The sequence below is a fragment of the Fistularia commersonii genome, chromosome 3 (assembly GCF_037954325.1).
Source record: "Fistularia commersonii isolate RoL2024-O1a breed Wild chromosome 3, RoL_Fcom_v1.0, whole genome shotgun sequence".
Lineage (NCBI taxonomy): Eukaryota > Metazoa > Chordata > Actinopteri > Syngnathiformes > Fistulariidae > Fistularia > Fistularia commersonii.
This window is the reverse complement of record NC_141286.1, coordinates 6,903,553-6,918,737: the sequence shown is the minus strand read 5'-3', so window position 1 is coordinate 6,918,737 and position 15,185 is coordinate 6,903,553. Positions and strand designations below refer to the sequence as shown.

General features: G+C 42.2%; 1 protein-coding gene across 3 annotated transcripts; it reads left to right on the top strand.

The window, feature by feature from the left end:
* Positions 1–930: 930 nt before the first annotated feature.
* On the top strand, positions 931–13,329 carry ccdc92ba (coiled-coil domain containing 92Ba). 3 transcript variants are annotated; one of them, XM_086143245.1, is made up of 4 exons: positions 931–1,046; positions 1,830–1,971; positions 6,952–6,999; positions 9,323–13,329. In XM_086143245.1, exons 1-4 carry the CDS (start codon positions 975–977, stop codon positions 10,039–10,041), a joined length of 981 nt encoding a protein of 326 aa, XP_085999371.1. In that variant the 5' UTR covers positions 931–974; the 3' UTR covers positions 10,042–13,329. The 3 variants fall into 3 exon arrangements, with proteins under 3 accessions (XP_085999371.1, XP_085999381.1, XP_085999390.1); XM_086143264.1 differs by lacking the exon at positions 931–1,046 and adding an exon at positions 1,069–1,637; XM_086143255.1 differs by lacking the exon at positions 6,952–6,999.
* Positions 13,330–15,185: the final 1,856 nt, after the last annotated feature.

Here is a 15,185-nt window from a genome sequence, read left to right as displayed (position 1 = left end):
GGGTCACATCCCGGCTTCATGGGGAAAACCTGCATTTATTTATCGTTTTCAAAGCACACATTAACCGTTTTTCCTGTGATACGCTGAGCTGACTTTAAAAAGGTCTCAGTTTGGTAATAAAAGGACGAGCAAGTGTCCATAAAGAAACTTCCTGAAACAAACAGCAAGGCATTTTTGCTTAAACTTTGCCCACTAACATGTTTCTACCACAGGCTCTGTATTAATAAGATTATTAACAGGAAAGTCTTGCATTGGTGCAGAATATCAAAGTGTTCCTTGTGGGGTCAACAGAATGTGATCACATCTCAATGGGGTGCTTGTGACTTTTTTTTTCTTTTCAGGTACATCATATATTTTTACAGGTACATCATATGTTTCAATTGTTCAAAGACAACTTTCCATCGTCACCAGTTTCCTTCTCAAGAGACAACATTACATTTGGTTTACTTTTAACCAACAAAAGAGATTAACTATGTGTCAATGTTATTTCAGGCCTGGCCAAGTTCTTCATTCACAAGAACAGAATGCAAAAGTGTTCCCCCGATTTTACGTTCTTTATAAACGATTTTGAATTATATAAAAAATCCTTAAAACTCATAGAAAAATCCAAAAACTAAAAATATACAGTTTGATGTCTAAGATTTCTTGTGAACCACCAAGTTAAATACATGTTATATTCCTCTTGCAAATTTTTTTTTTTAGTTTATTTATTTTTTATTTTAGTTTATTTACCTATCTATTTATTTGTTAATTTTCTTTTACTTTCTTTTTTTCTAGCATTAAACATTTCTCACAAAAAATTAAAAAAAAAATGTTTGAATTGTTCAAATGTCACATGACGTCACACGAATGTCGTTCTGAACGCCGCGTTTATGTCGCCCTCCGGGGAACTCTCGCGGTATTACAGTGTTGTCGTCGGACTCCCCGCCTCAAGCTGTGTGTGTGTGTCCAGGTTCGCCAATTCCAGCGACGGAATGTTTTCCGCTGGCCACGCCCCAAACGCCTCTCATTGGCCGCCTCGTCACCTTCGAGAAAACCGACAACCGGTAAATGGACTTATATTCCTCCGGAACGCGTATTAATGAGGGAGAAAATTAGAATAAAATACGCCGAGTGCTAAAAGAAATGCTTGTTCGGACAGCAGGAGTGGTTGATTGACAAGGGCGCCGGCGTGGGCCGGCTCGTCCAATCAGCTGCCGTCCTGCTCCCGTCGTACGATGTTCTCGCGCGTTCAGCTCGGGATGGCTCGCTGGGCTCGCGCCTCCGCCTCAGATTGCCGCGCGACGCCTCAGACCGTGGGCGAGGGCGCGAGGCGCGCGCGCTGACACCGGACTGCGCACTTTTCCGCGCTGGCTGCGGCGGATCCATCCGCCCGGAACCCGGAAGCTGCGGCCGAGGGCATCGGCTCGGCCCGTGGGTTAGGTTCGGACCGCGGTGACATGCGTCCCGTCGCCGTGGTGCGCTTCTCCTTCCCCGCTGTAACGGAGCGGCGTCACACGGATGCTCCGCGGGACATGTGAAGCCCCGCAGCGCCGTAGAAAGTGGACCAGCACCGGAGGCCGACATGTTCGGATCACAGGACGCTCCTGTAACCCGTGGGAACGACATTTCTTAGAATATTCCCATTAGTTTCTACGGTAAGTGAAGCACTAGAGCCTCAGCAATGCGTCCCCACGGTTTTCCATTTCGTGGTCTTGCGTTTTTTACTTGACCTGGATCTGGAACTTATGTCGGGGTGCTCACCGTTGGACAAAAAGAGGCGTTCGGAGGCCGCTCTTGCCCCGATCCTGACAGGTTTTGCCCCCCTCCCACCCCTTGTGTCTCATCAGGAGGCGGCCATGGGTGACGAGGAGAGCCTGGCCCGGCAGCTGCAGAGCGTGGAGAGGAGCGTGGTCTTCCTCAGGCAGGAGCATCTCACCCTGCTGCACGGCCTCCACCTGGAGCTTCTCTCCCTGCAGAAGAGATGCTCAGGTGAGCTTGTGTTTGTGTGTGTGCGTGTGTGAGAGAGAGTAGGGGTGGGGGTGGGGAGGTAGGCAAGAAACATCAATGTGACCCTTTAAATAATAAAAATGCCAAATAAGAACTGAGCCATGTGCTGATACACGCAGAAAAGTCCAAAAGTCACATTTTATCATGTTTTTTAAATGCTTATTTTGATCTTTAGCATTTTTACCAAGCCATTTATGGACTTTTGTGAAAATCATTAATATAAAGACAATCTAAACTTAGGTGAAAGGAAATTCTCAGAGCAAAATCATTCACCAAATTACCATTAGTTTAGTGAGGAACTGAATTAGAAAGTAAGTGCCACAAAGGAACTATTTAGAATTTACAAAACAAAAAAAGGAGGTAAAAAGAAAATACTATTCATTATTAAAACGCCATTGAAACGTCTATGTGTGAGCACGACAGTGATTCGAGCTGTTATGCTGCAAGTATGTATCATCAACAGTAAGAAATAATACGAGGTCAAACACTTTTGATGAAATTTGTGTTGATTTATGCCATTGAGCTCTAAAGTGAAGGACCCTCTTCTCTTTCTGGTCAGATTTTCCTGTTAAGCTGCTCTCGTCCTTCATTAAGCGGCGCAGAGCCCCACTGACCTCCTGCCTCCTGAGAGAAGGACTAATACGATTAATACAGTTTCAAAGTCCTTTTAAAATGTAGTTTTGTATTAAGTAATTCAACAAATCTGTGCCCAGACGGTCCTGTGATTCCATCCAGATAGGGCGTTCACATTATGTGAAAACAATTACTTTAATTGATGGGCCTGCAAGACTGGAGACTTAATTTTCTCTTGCCGCTTCTGTGCTCCACCTTCATTTTAACAAAATCACCCAGGAACCCCTTTGTCCATATAACATGCGTCTGTGCCATCAGTCAATGCCAAACACTGATTAAACGGTGATGTCATGCTTCAGTTCCAGTAGATTGCATCATTTCCTGTGCGGGGGGCGTAACATTTGTGTCATCCATTTCATCAATCAGACAAGCACATGGAAACACACACATGCTGGGATCGTAATTTCATTAATTCCCTGGAGTCCATCCTGTCCTTAAATCGCACTAACATGTTGACATTGTCACTCAGATAGATTGACATGCTTTAATTCCCTTTGTTCTAATTTTAATTATTTGAGCATACTGCGATTGTCTGATAACATGACAACAAAAGACTTCTTGAAAACGCTCATTCTTCTAATCCACAGCCATAAAACTTCTCCTCGAAGAGCATAATGTCCCGACTGTATATGAATACCACTACCTTACCATATTGGCAAGGGTTACTTACACAAAACAACATGCCAGTTGAGGCTACACACACAAATATGGGCACATATTTTTTTTTTCCTTTGGCACACACAAACAATACAGGGATAATAGAGGGATGTAGACAGACATATCCATTATGGTTGATTCATGATCCCAAGGCTTTAGTAATCCATGTGAGTAAGATTTTAGTCAAATGCAGGGGCAGCATGAGGGGGGAAGGGATGGGATGTGTGTGTGTGTGTGTGTGTGTGTGTGTGTGAGTGTGTGTGTGTGCGTGCCTGCGTACGTGCGTGCCTGCGTGCGTGCCTGCGTGTGTGTATGTGTGTGCGTGTGTGTGTGTGTGTGTTTGCATGCCTTTGAAATTTGCAGAGACAGGGGTGTATATTTCCAGCTATTGACTGGCTTTCTCCTCTCCATCAGGATCCTACCATTGATATTGCAAGTTAGTCTGTTTAAACAGTAGAAATAGGAAGGGGGGACAAAAAACTTGGTTACTGTCACTTGCTTTTATGCACCTTTTTGTTTGGGATTTAGGGAGGATCGGAAACAACTAAAAACAATGGAAAAATACCAAAGCCAGCTTTTTTTAATCACATTTTATTACAACAAGCGGATTCAACCAATAACTTATGATAGACCGCTCTTTTGCTCCTCCAGTGGATATATTCTTGAACTCCCCAATGGGGATTAATTAAGTGTTATTTTAATTAAACATACCGTTAGTTGAAAATGCTGGATGCTTCTAATCAGATGTCTTGTAGTCCTCTAAGTAACAAAAGTAAATGCCATATTTGATGTGAAACAGACACAAAATATTTCCGTTTGTTCTAAAGACATCACTTACGTGCCCCCGTTTCCTTTCGTTTTTTTAGACTTAGCGCCACCTACTGTTTACCATTATGAACCTCTCCGAATACATGTAATAGTTTGGAAAAAAAATCTTATTTTTCAACTGGTGATTTTCAGACATTGCGAGTACCATGTGGATTAGCATGTAAAATCTAGGACTGTAGAAGTGTTCAATACCTAGTAAAGATCTCATATCAACCCAGCATATACTGAGTTGTGTTTTCTCAAGCGAATGTACACTTGTGCACAAAGCCATTCTAATTCACAGTGAGTCTAATTGTTTTCAGAGTTTTGCATTGTACAATGCTTGAACCCTCAAGCCAGTGTAGCTTTCACAGTGTGAACTTGCAGTTTGCTAACATGACGCCTGCAAGGTTGACCTGACTGTTGCGCTGTGCCTTTGAAGCCGCTGACCTCTATGTTTGTTATACACGGCAGAAATAAATGAGATGGCCTTTCAGATAGCTGTGCAACGCTCAAGGTCGCGCCATGATAAGAAAATCCTCAAATTCACCCAGCCTTCCGGAGATACCCTAGGCCTGACTTCAAAGTGTTTGGATGCAAAGTCCCTCATGCTTCGTTGTTTGACGTAGTTTCAAGAACTATCTTGCTCTTCATAAAGCTCTTTAATTATGGATGAGAACCACGACGGAAAAATGGGAGCTCAGCGAGAGTGGTGAACGTTCTCCAGCATTTAACCCTTTGTTACAGAATATTTTTATAAGATAGAGGCTTGTATGTTCTTCTGTTCCTGTCTGCTGCTTCTATCTCATTCTGCCATGTGTTCCCTCCTTCCCTGCTTCTCTCTTCCTCCCCCTTCACCTTCCTTTGCCTTTCTCTCTCTACATATTAGCTAAGCAGGTAGGCATGTTCTGCTGACTGCAGGGGGAACAGAGGAAAGAGAGGCTAGAAATAACACGCCAGCTTTCTCCTTTGAGCTGACATACAGCTGAGAAGTGATTGTCATTGTGTTTATGGTTAATTCTTATTGAAATCTTCTTGTCATGGCAGCTGGACTTGAGTTTCTTCACTTGAAGTAGTTTCACTCCTCATCTGAATGGCTTGTTCAGTTCTAATGACCTGTGGTCATTAGAACTGCAGGCCTAGGTTATGTAAATATAAGAGTTGATCAGCAGAAACTAGGTCTAAGGGGTTTGTTATGCTAATGGAGTTTCTAATGGGAGCAACTTTTATATATATATATACCTAGTATAAATATACATTATATATATATATATATATATATATATATATATATATATATATATATATATATATATGCGTGTGTGTGTGTGTGTGTGTGTGTGTGTGTAAAGACATCTCAATAATCCCCGCCAGATGGTATTGGTCTTTAAATGGATGGTATCCATTTGCCAGTCAAATAGATGATTGTGGTTTTTTAAATAGTTGTTTTGCTATAAAAAGACTTCAGTTTCCAATGGCCCTTTGATGCTAATAGTAGTTTGACATAGCTGACTAATATTATGATATATACACACAATAAAATAGCGAATTATTGCATTATTAATCATTTGAATGCTTTCATGCAGTATTTTTTAATCATGGAATCATGAGTAAATCTTTTTTTATGTTCTTGTAAATGAATCAGAAACTATTACAACTAGGAATTATCCAAATCAATCTAATGAACATCCCTTTTTACGACTCTGAAAGGAGTAAAACGAATTCTAAAAAGGACTGCAGCCACACATACTCACAAATACACACACACACACACACGCACACACACACACACACACACACACACACAGAAGCTAACATGAAAGCTGACTATGGAGCAGATCTTTGCTGCCGTCAGGTCTCCTTTAATACCTGTCCAAATGACTGACAGGTCAGACAGTCCCCACCGACATACACACACTCACTCACTCACACACACACACACACACACACACACACACACACACATACGCAGTTGCTCAGTGAAAATATCAGTATCAGGGACAGTCCAAGCCCACAACTCTGTTACTCCATAATATGAGTGTAATCCCTAACACAGACCATTAGTTCCTGTATTGGATAAAATATGAGATAATCCACAAAATATTCAGAATACCATCGCCTGGCAACCACGCTAATCACCAAGGTGATGCCAGCTATCATATCAGGAAATACGGATAATCCCGTTGCTGAAAATCCCACTCCAGCTCCCTGCCAGAGAAGTCCGTTACAATCATTGCTTTTATTGTCAATGCCAATTTTTAATTTTTTTGCTTACAGGCAAAAACCACAGACTTATTCAATTTAGCATTGCCTCTTATATCCCACAAAAATATAAATACCAAAGTGTGACACAGAATGTAGCCATAACCAACTAAAACACATTTGAAAATTAAAAAAATTTTAATCAGAGGCCAGGAGTATCGATCAGCTTTGTTTTTAAAATAAATGATGGTTAATATTTATTTTGTGTTTTTTTGTTGTAAAACAACGCATGTAAGAGCTGAGAATGCACCCCATTTAATATATTTTGTTTGTGTTCTCCCCACCAGCAAAATGCATTGCCAGTTCTTTTTCAACAGTACTTATTGATTTCACTGAATAATGCTGGCAACACTAATGTGTATTTATGCAGTTACATTGACGAGCAATGCTGCAATGAGTAATGGAACTTGGCCAAGTCCCTGATATACAGTCTTTTATGTAAAGTCTTAGATTTATCATCATAAATAATGTATGAGCTGAATGAAAATGTGCAGGAAACTGCCTCTGTTAGAAAATGTGTCCAGCCTGGTTCAGTGAGACTTTTCAGCCTGTATATTTACTCTGTAACAGCGTGGCTATAGGTTTGTTTTCTGTTTCTTTCAGAGCTGACAAGCGAGCTGAAGGTCAAACCTCCTGGCCGAAGCCAAATAGGTTTGTTCCACCTTTCATAAATCTCTGTCTCTGTGTCCAGCGTCTGCCTGCATTTGCATCCCTACTATCTTCCTCCCTGCCAGCTATTTTGTCTTTGAGACATCCAGACTTACCCCCCCCCCCCCACACACACACACACACACACCACCAACCGGCATCGGAGCACGCCTGCATCCCTCCGTCCTTCCCATCTCCCATCCCCCTCAAAGGGATACATCTCACCATCCTCCCGCCTCCCTCCCATGTTTCCTTGCCTCCCTTCTATGACATTCCGAGGCAAGCAGGAGCAAGTTTCTGTGACAGACTGCACCAAGCCTGCCTCCTTCATCCATGCATATAACCCCTTTCCACCATCAATTGATAGGGCCTCAGCTGGAAAATAAAATGAGTACCTGCTTAACTAGGGCAATCTGTGCGGATGTATGGACAGAGGCAAGGACGGCGAGCTTTAACATATTCAGCTGGTGGCTGATGGTTGCAAGACCTTTTGCGGTGTCTGCATTTGCGGATGCAGATGCAGGCTCCATTTTGTCACAGGGAATTAGAGATTGAAGCATCTAAATGCTGCGAGGAGGAGAGGGAGGTCGTTTGTGGCTGCTTACTCAACCATCGGACCACATCTTCTTTTCCGGAATGGGTTGCCAATCCATCGGGAAAAAAAAGAAACCGCCCCTCTCTCTCCCTGCCTCCCTCACAAATTGATCCATCTTTGTTTTTTCCCCCGCTCTCGTGTTTCCTCGAGGTCCCACAGGGGGTGTCCGTTTACAGACTTTGCTGATAACAAGAGGGAGCGGTAGAGTCAAAGGAAGAGGGAAGAAGTAATAACAAGGTGGCGAGAAGAAAAAGAGAGGAAGGGAAAAGGCAAGGCACCAGACACGATGGAGGGGAGAGGGATATTAAGATCACATTAAGTAGTCTATAGTTAGACGATGAGCTCACCCTGGGTGTGGTGGTGGGCAACAGAAAACCAGAGACTGATCGGCACAATAGACAAAGGCAGATGTAAAAGGAAGATCAATTATTGGGAAATGGACAGGAATGTACCGGAAAGGTTGAAATGTAATATAGGAAGAACGTCAGAGAATGGAAATCCTAAAGCTCCTTCAAGGTCGCATTCTAAGCTTTAGCCGGTTTGTTCTTATTCTTATTCTTATTCTTATTCTTATTCTTATTCTTATTCTTATTCTTATTCTTATTCTTATTCTTATTCTTATTCTTATTCTTATTCTTATTCTTATTCTTATTCTTAAACCTCATCACATCTAAGACGTTACATCTCCGTCCGAGGCTTCGGAGTTTCACTCCACAGGAGTCATCCAAGTTGGACTCTCTGACTCTCCTTCCCACCAGGCACAACCCATCTCTGGTCGAGGGGCAGCAGCAAAGGGCCCTCTGTTTCTCCATCTCTGCCCGCTGGGTGGAGGTGGGTCAGGGGGGAGTTTTATTCAAGTTCCGAAAGAGCAAAAACATCGGCCACAAAGGCAAAACAGTCAGACTCAGCCAGCCATGGTCAACTGGTTCTTTTCTCCTTTTGGCAGATGATTTAGTCTTTGAAAAGACTAGATTTAGTTATTTCTTTATTTTCATTTAATAGGAACCTAGACTGCCATTAATTAGAAATGCATTAAAGTAATTTAGGAAGACAAAAAAACAGGATCTTTGTGTTTCAGACAGGGGAACAATTGGTCAGTTTGTGTTACACGAACACAGCTGTACTGTGTAAGTGTGAGAACTGAGTAAGCATTTGATGTTTAATTTCTGTTTCTGCAAACCTCCAGGCAATCCTGGCAATCCTTGTTTTTATGAATACAAACTGAATTACAATTTATCCTCATGTACACTTGTATCAGGGCCGAGCAAATGTATTGCGTAAAATCTTCAGTGTTGCTGTGACAGTAAGATAAGGAACCAAACCAAGATTTTATTATCTCCCTTCATTTGCTATATTTAGCATTCCCAGGTTTAGGAACCTCCCATAATTCTCTAGGGGAACCACAGAGAAGTGTAAAATTACCATTGATACAGTGAACTATGGACTACAACACTATCCCTCTGGTTTTAGTGCAATAAGTGGCAAACTTGTTTTTACAATCATGTTTATTTCAAGAAGACTAGAGACTGGGGTCCATATCAGCTTTTCATCTGTTCTTTTGCAAGTGTGATTTCACATGATGGCTCATATTTTTATTTTGTAAATGTGATGCAAGTAATAACAGTTTCATAAATTAACACATAGAGATTGTCATTATTTTCATCCTTGTAAGGTTTACCGTCTTGCGTTTAAACTCAAACTTGTGTTTTTTGTTATTTTTCTTTGTATTAGAGCTACAGGAGGAGGAGGGGAACCTGGAGGCCCGCTGCCGGGAGGTGGAACACCGTCTGGCCGAGCAGGAGTGCACTTTAGGGGAGCTTCACAAAGAGTTGACTCACAAGGGGACTCTGGTGGGAGCTCTCCGAGGGAATCTCAAGGAAAAGGAGCGCCATTTTTTGGAGGAGCTGAAGCGCCGCAGCCATTGCTCCACCGTCCTCAACACGGAGCTGCAGAAGCAAACGGAGACAGCTGCGTACCTCTCTTTTCAGCTGCATGCCGCCAGGCAGAAACTGCACCACCAGCGGATGCAGCAGAGGCAGGGACTCTTCGCCCGGGCCCACAGTCAGGGTGCCCAGTTCGGTGCTGAGCAAAACGCCGCCTCTCCACAGATGCTGCCAGGCACCTCCCCTTCCTCTCCAGTAGTAAAACCTAAGCGCAAGAGCACAAGGGCGTCAGCTAGGGTGGAGCGCGCCAGGGAGTGCGTGCCCGTAGAGAAGGTGACGGGCCCAGCTGAGCCAACTGCCATGCCGGACCCGGCACTCTTCCTCCAACCGTGGAGACACCATTGCCGCTCCAGGCAAACCTCTGCGCAAAGACAACCTCCCTCAGGTTTGGAAAATGGGGATGAGGACGAGGGAGGCGGGGAGGGGCAAATGGAGCCCCAGGGAGAAGCAGCAAGACTGGTGTCTTCAACTGCAGCGCCCACTGCTGCCAAGACGGAGGCGGACTAGCGACTACTGTGACCTTTGCTCTAAACAACTGTTGTCTTCAATCAGACTACTGATACTGTTGTTGCACCTTGACTGAATTGATATTTCAACTGGTTTTAGTTATTTAAATACATTATAGTTACCAAGGACATTTTGTACGATCGACTTTGATATAACCTTCAATATCTTGCAAACAGAACATGTCACTTTAAGTAAGTCTTTAGCTACATTAGAATGACCTGTTTACATTGGTGTCACATGCTCACATGTGGAGCCTTATTTGAAAGCAATCCCTTTTTTGGTTCACGTGGAGGGTGAGTTTGACCATAGCCATCTGGGGTGGACGACGAACACTGGGGTGTGTGTGTATGTGTGTGTGTATGTGTGTGTTGCCCTCGACCGGGTGTGTGCATGACCTTTCTAAGTTCATAAATCACCCCATGCGGCCAAACATACGCATGGCCCCTAACTCAGTTTCGGCAGAAAATACCAAGTGGGGTTGGGTGGTGGAGTTCATCTTGCATCAGAAACAGGAAACGCATCCACGCTGTCATCTTTGTTTTATAGATTCACACCCACTATAGCCTGAGTTTTACTCCCAACAAAGTAGGCGACAAACATCTGGCAATATCCTCCCATCTGAACGACGTCACCAAACAACAATTAAAAAAATCACTTCAGTGAAATGGAAAAATCCTCAGCCTCTCCTAGAATCGCTGCCAATTTATAGTGAAGTAGAATATGTATAGAAACTCAATCAGGGTTAAAACACCTCGGAAACACTAAAAAAAAGAAGAACATCAGGAACCCTGGTTGTAAAAATGTAATTTGCATTAACTCCTGTCCGCTTCAGTCGTCACGTCTGGTAAACTTCTCCAACTTTAACCTTCTTCTTGTTCTCTGATTTTCTTAGTTAAACTTAAGGCAAACTTACATTTTATAATATAACACGAAACCATGTGTTTTCAACACACAAATTGACACTTGGTTTTCGTTTTTCTTCCTCTGCACTAATTCCTCTGCTTTGTATAAACACACATTCAGGTGATAATCAGCTTTGACTGGTCGGACCTTGTGTTTCACTGAGGTGCGGTTTGTGTACTAAACACACCGCGGGGGGGGGGGGGGGGGTCTTCTTGTTTGGGGGCAGGTGTTCTTTCGCTGTTTATTTCCATCTCAGGAAGAATTGACATACAAGAACACAACTCCAGGTTTTGTCAGGGCTTTTTCTTTAAAATGGATGATCTTGTGATGTTCTGTTTCCGTTATTGAAGTTTTGAACCAATGCCGCTGGAAATGTGCACAGGGGCAATGACTGAACGGGCTCAGTGGAAAGTGTGTCACAAGAGAGGCAAACGACGACTCCTAGTGGAAGAATAAATTAAACTGCACCCCGGGATCATCGTAAACAAAAATGGACCTCATATGAAAATGAGTAATTTGTTTTATGTAACTCTCAACTCAGTTTTTTTTTTTTTGTTGCAATTTTTGACATCCCGGGAGGGAGTTGGAGGAGGGGGTTCATGAAACACAGAGCGTTAGATAATTATGAATAAGCTATTTCAGTCATATTTCCACTTTATGACAAACATCTGTATATGACCTCAAAATTGGCTACTGATGAGCATTTTTATGTAATTCTCTTTTTAAATGTATTGAGATAAAATAAGTTTAAGTTTTTTAAATAAGTTTAAGTAACAAGTTTTGTAGCAAATTCACTCATTGTGTCAAGAAACAAGCAAAAATTAAAAAAGTGAGTAAAAACGATTTAACAATTAAAGAGGCATTAAAATAGATTTTCCGAAAATATGCAAAAAATAAACAGACTAACAGACCATTTTTAAAACGATTAGAGGAAGGCTGCTTTGGTTTTAGACTTTTATTTGGAATGAGAGGAGCAGAAGAACAGGGGAAGTCAATTTAAGACACGCACAGATGTTAGTTTAGTCCTCTCAGACACATTTGGAGGAGAAATGTGGGACCACTATACAAAGGTTCACTTTCCTAGCAGTTTTGGATTAAAGTTGTGTCTCCTGACTCCTCTGAGCTCCGGCAGCTGCAGTCATTGTCTTTGATATGATCCTGCCTGTAATAAGACTTTTTGTTTTGTTGTGTCTTTCAAAGTGATGAGATGCTATTCTCGTCCTCCCCCGTTAGAAGTTTAGCAGTATATCTTCAGTGAATCAATATATGAATATATTTATATATAACTTGTACATCACCACTGCTGTCTAAAGACACTCCAGGTGTTTGAATTAGATTGTTTAACTTTGTATTTTGTAATGGTTGAGCTCTGTATGTTTTGCTTGATATATATATATTTTTTTTTATGACGGATTGTTTAATTTTGCAAGCCTCTGTCGATTGTCGTGGGGTCGTTTGAAATTATCAATTTTCAGGAGGGAACGACGATGTGCTAGCAGTGCAGCAGCATAAAGCGTCTTAGGCATGTTGTTATGCCAGTGACACTTTAGTCTGAATGAAAACAAACTTCTTTCTTCTTTTTTTTTTAAGCAAACTCCAAATGTGAGGAGGTCGTTGATTCACCTCTTAGCTGGTAAGCCATTAGCATGACTGTGTGCACTATTCCTCCTCACGGGTGACAAGACAGTAGGGGATGGACTGCTCCCTCTTCTTGACCCAACTTACTTTTGCTTTCCAGCAGGAAATCCGTAATTTAGACTGTTAGCCTCCTTCGCTCCATGTCAACCAAATGAATCTGCAGGTCGATCCAGTCCGGTCGGTTGAGCAGCACGTTGTAGCAATGATGATTGGCACGGCTTGTTGGAGGGAGAAGTGAGCCAAAGAGGCCCGCCACTAACAACGCAATGTATGGTGAGATGCCTTAATCTGTTCATTCAGGTTTCAGTTGAACTTGGCAAATCCTCCTTTTTTTTAAATGTTCTGACCATATTACATGTAATTACATGCCATTCATGTCACAGCTACAAAATATGTTGCTCACACCCAGAGGGAATGTCTTCCATTGTCCCAACACACCTCAAGACACCTGTACAGCGTCCATCAGAACACTGATGGCTGGTGTCGGCATGCAGCAGCCTCCGGTCGTCCTCTTAATGTCCACATACCTTCTTCTTTTTGCATCTAACACGAAACATTTCCGCTTATGTCGAGGAGCATCTCGTCCTGACGCGATCTTTGGTCTCTTGCAATAATGCCGAGCGGCAGCCGCCATGAGATGCAGAGAAATGTTGGGTGAGAAAAAGATATGGACTGATTACCGCATAAACTGTGTTAGCTTCCTGTTGTGATTGTACACGTGATCGGAATAAAATTAAAGACCGTCTAGTCCGCTGTGTGTGTCTAATTGCTACAGAGCTTATTTAGTAGTTCCATTTAATTAATGAATTTATAAGGACAATCTGTTTATGCTAGGACAGCATTTCACTGATCCAAAGCATAAATGCAGTTGGAAAAGTAAATCTTAAGTAATCACATCAAGGTACATTAATGTAATATTTAAACAATCTGTCCCATTTCTGATGCCAAGCGCCAAAGCCTGTCAGTAATTAATTTATAATGTAGGTAAATACTGTGGAAATGATCTCTTACATGGAGTCATTTATCATATCAAGCTAATTTTCCTTATTTACAACATGAATATTTTAGTCTTCATTTGGAAAAAAGTAAAGATCTGGGTAAGAAAGTTGTAGAAGTTAGAACTGTTGGGCAAGAGGCCTAGAGGAAGACCAAAGAGGAGGTTTATGGCTGGAGTGTAACAGGATATGTGCCATGCCTACACCTGAGGGGAGCAACTGAAAGGAATAGGAGAATAAACAAAATTTTTGAGAAGTTTTCTTTAGTTTCAGTCAGAAAACATAAAATGCAGTTGTGTTACTTGGCCAGAGCTGAACCTGCCAGTACACATTCACTGAGTGAAGACATCAATGGCTAACAGCTTGGTGTTTTCTGTATTTCTTTTAGGTCGTAATGAGACTCACATCAGCGGGGCAAAGCGCGGTTGGGTTAAGTATGATAATAATTCGCCGTCCTTCCTAAAAAAACATGGACTTTGGTTTTTATAAAGTTACAATGAAACATATTGACAGACTGCTGGCGCAAAACCGACAGCTGTTTCCAAGCTGAGAGGAGACCTTGTTACCGGAATCTAAGGCTGGACCACCAACCAACATGCAAAGAGCTAAGGGTTTTCTGTGTTGGCTTTTTTTGTCACTCCTCTCCATTCCCCCTTGTAGATGTAGTGGTATAATAATCATTGATAAACACATCATAATACTGCTAATACTGAAACATTATCATAAATTTCCATTACTGATTTGTGTAAATGGAGTATTTACGCCAAAACAACAATAATTTGAAAAAAAAAAAAGTCTTTCCAATTATCTCTATAGCTATTTATCCATCCAGATCATTTCAATTCTGATTTGCTGGATGAACAATAATATCAGCCATTAACTCGAGATATTCCTGAAGTTATTTTCCTCTGACCAGCAGCACAAACCGTCTGAAACCGTCCTTGAGGCGGTTTGTGGACGATCCTGTCAGACTAGAAGGAGACGTTAGTGTTGACTTTATATCATACTTAGCATATGCACATATTATCCAGTCTTAGTATTGTCATAGAGGAAGCGCTTGGATGAAATCTTCACCTGTGCCTTAAAACCAAAAACGAGGGTCTGTTTGAAGGGAAGTGGGGCTGGAGAAGTCCAAAAAGCCTCATCGGAAAAAGTGAGGCCTAAAAAAAAAAAAGTTATTACAATTAAAAACCTTGGCACATACGTTTCGCCTGCGGTGTGAAACATATTATTCTACAAGATGTACTTTAATTTATTTGGTTACTTCTGTGCACTGACTGGATGGATTTCTGGCCAAACAAAATGCACGGCATGAAAACAATGAATTTGTGTTCGTTGTAGTTTTGAGTGTTAAGAGTGAATGGGACGCCTAGGGTCAAACTGGAGGCTTTGCTGCCTGAAGAAAGTTAGCTTGGAATTGGATCAAATGAAATATACAAATACATAAAAACGACTTGATGCGTGAGGCTTTCCGTAGCGCTGCGATCGGTGGGTGGGGAAGTGCAACGCAAAGGCAAAGAGGTCAAGAGGAGGGGGGAGGAAACCACGTGTGATCCACGGCGCTGTCCTTCCTCGGCGGACTGTGTTTGCAAGCTTGTCCTCTTTGCA

Coding starts and splice junctions, on each gene's coding strand:
- ccdc92ba (XM_086143245.1), top strand. CDS start 975: ATGTTTTCCGCTGGCCACGCCCCAAACGCCTCTCATTGGCCGCCTCGT. Junction 1,047..1,829: donor TTCGAGAAAACCGACAACCG/GTAAATGGACTT, acceptor GTGTCTCATCAG/GAGGCGGCCATGGGTGACGA. Junction 7,000..9,322: donor TCCTGGCCGAAGCCAAATAG/GTTTGTTCCACC, acceptor TCTTTGTATTAG/AGCTACAGGAGGAGGAGGGG.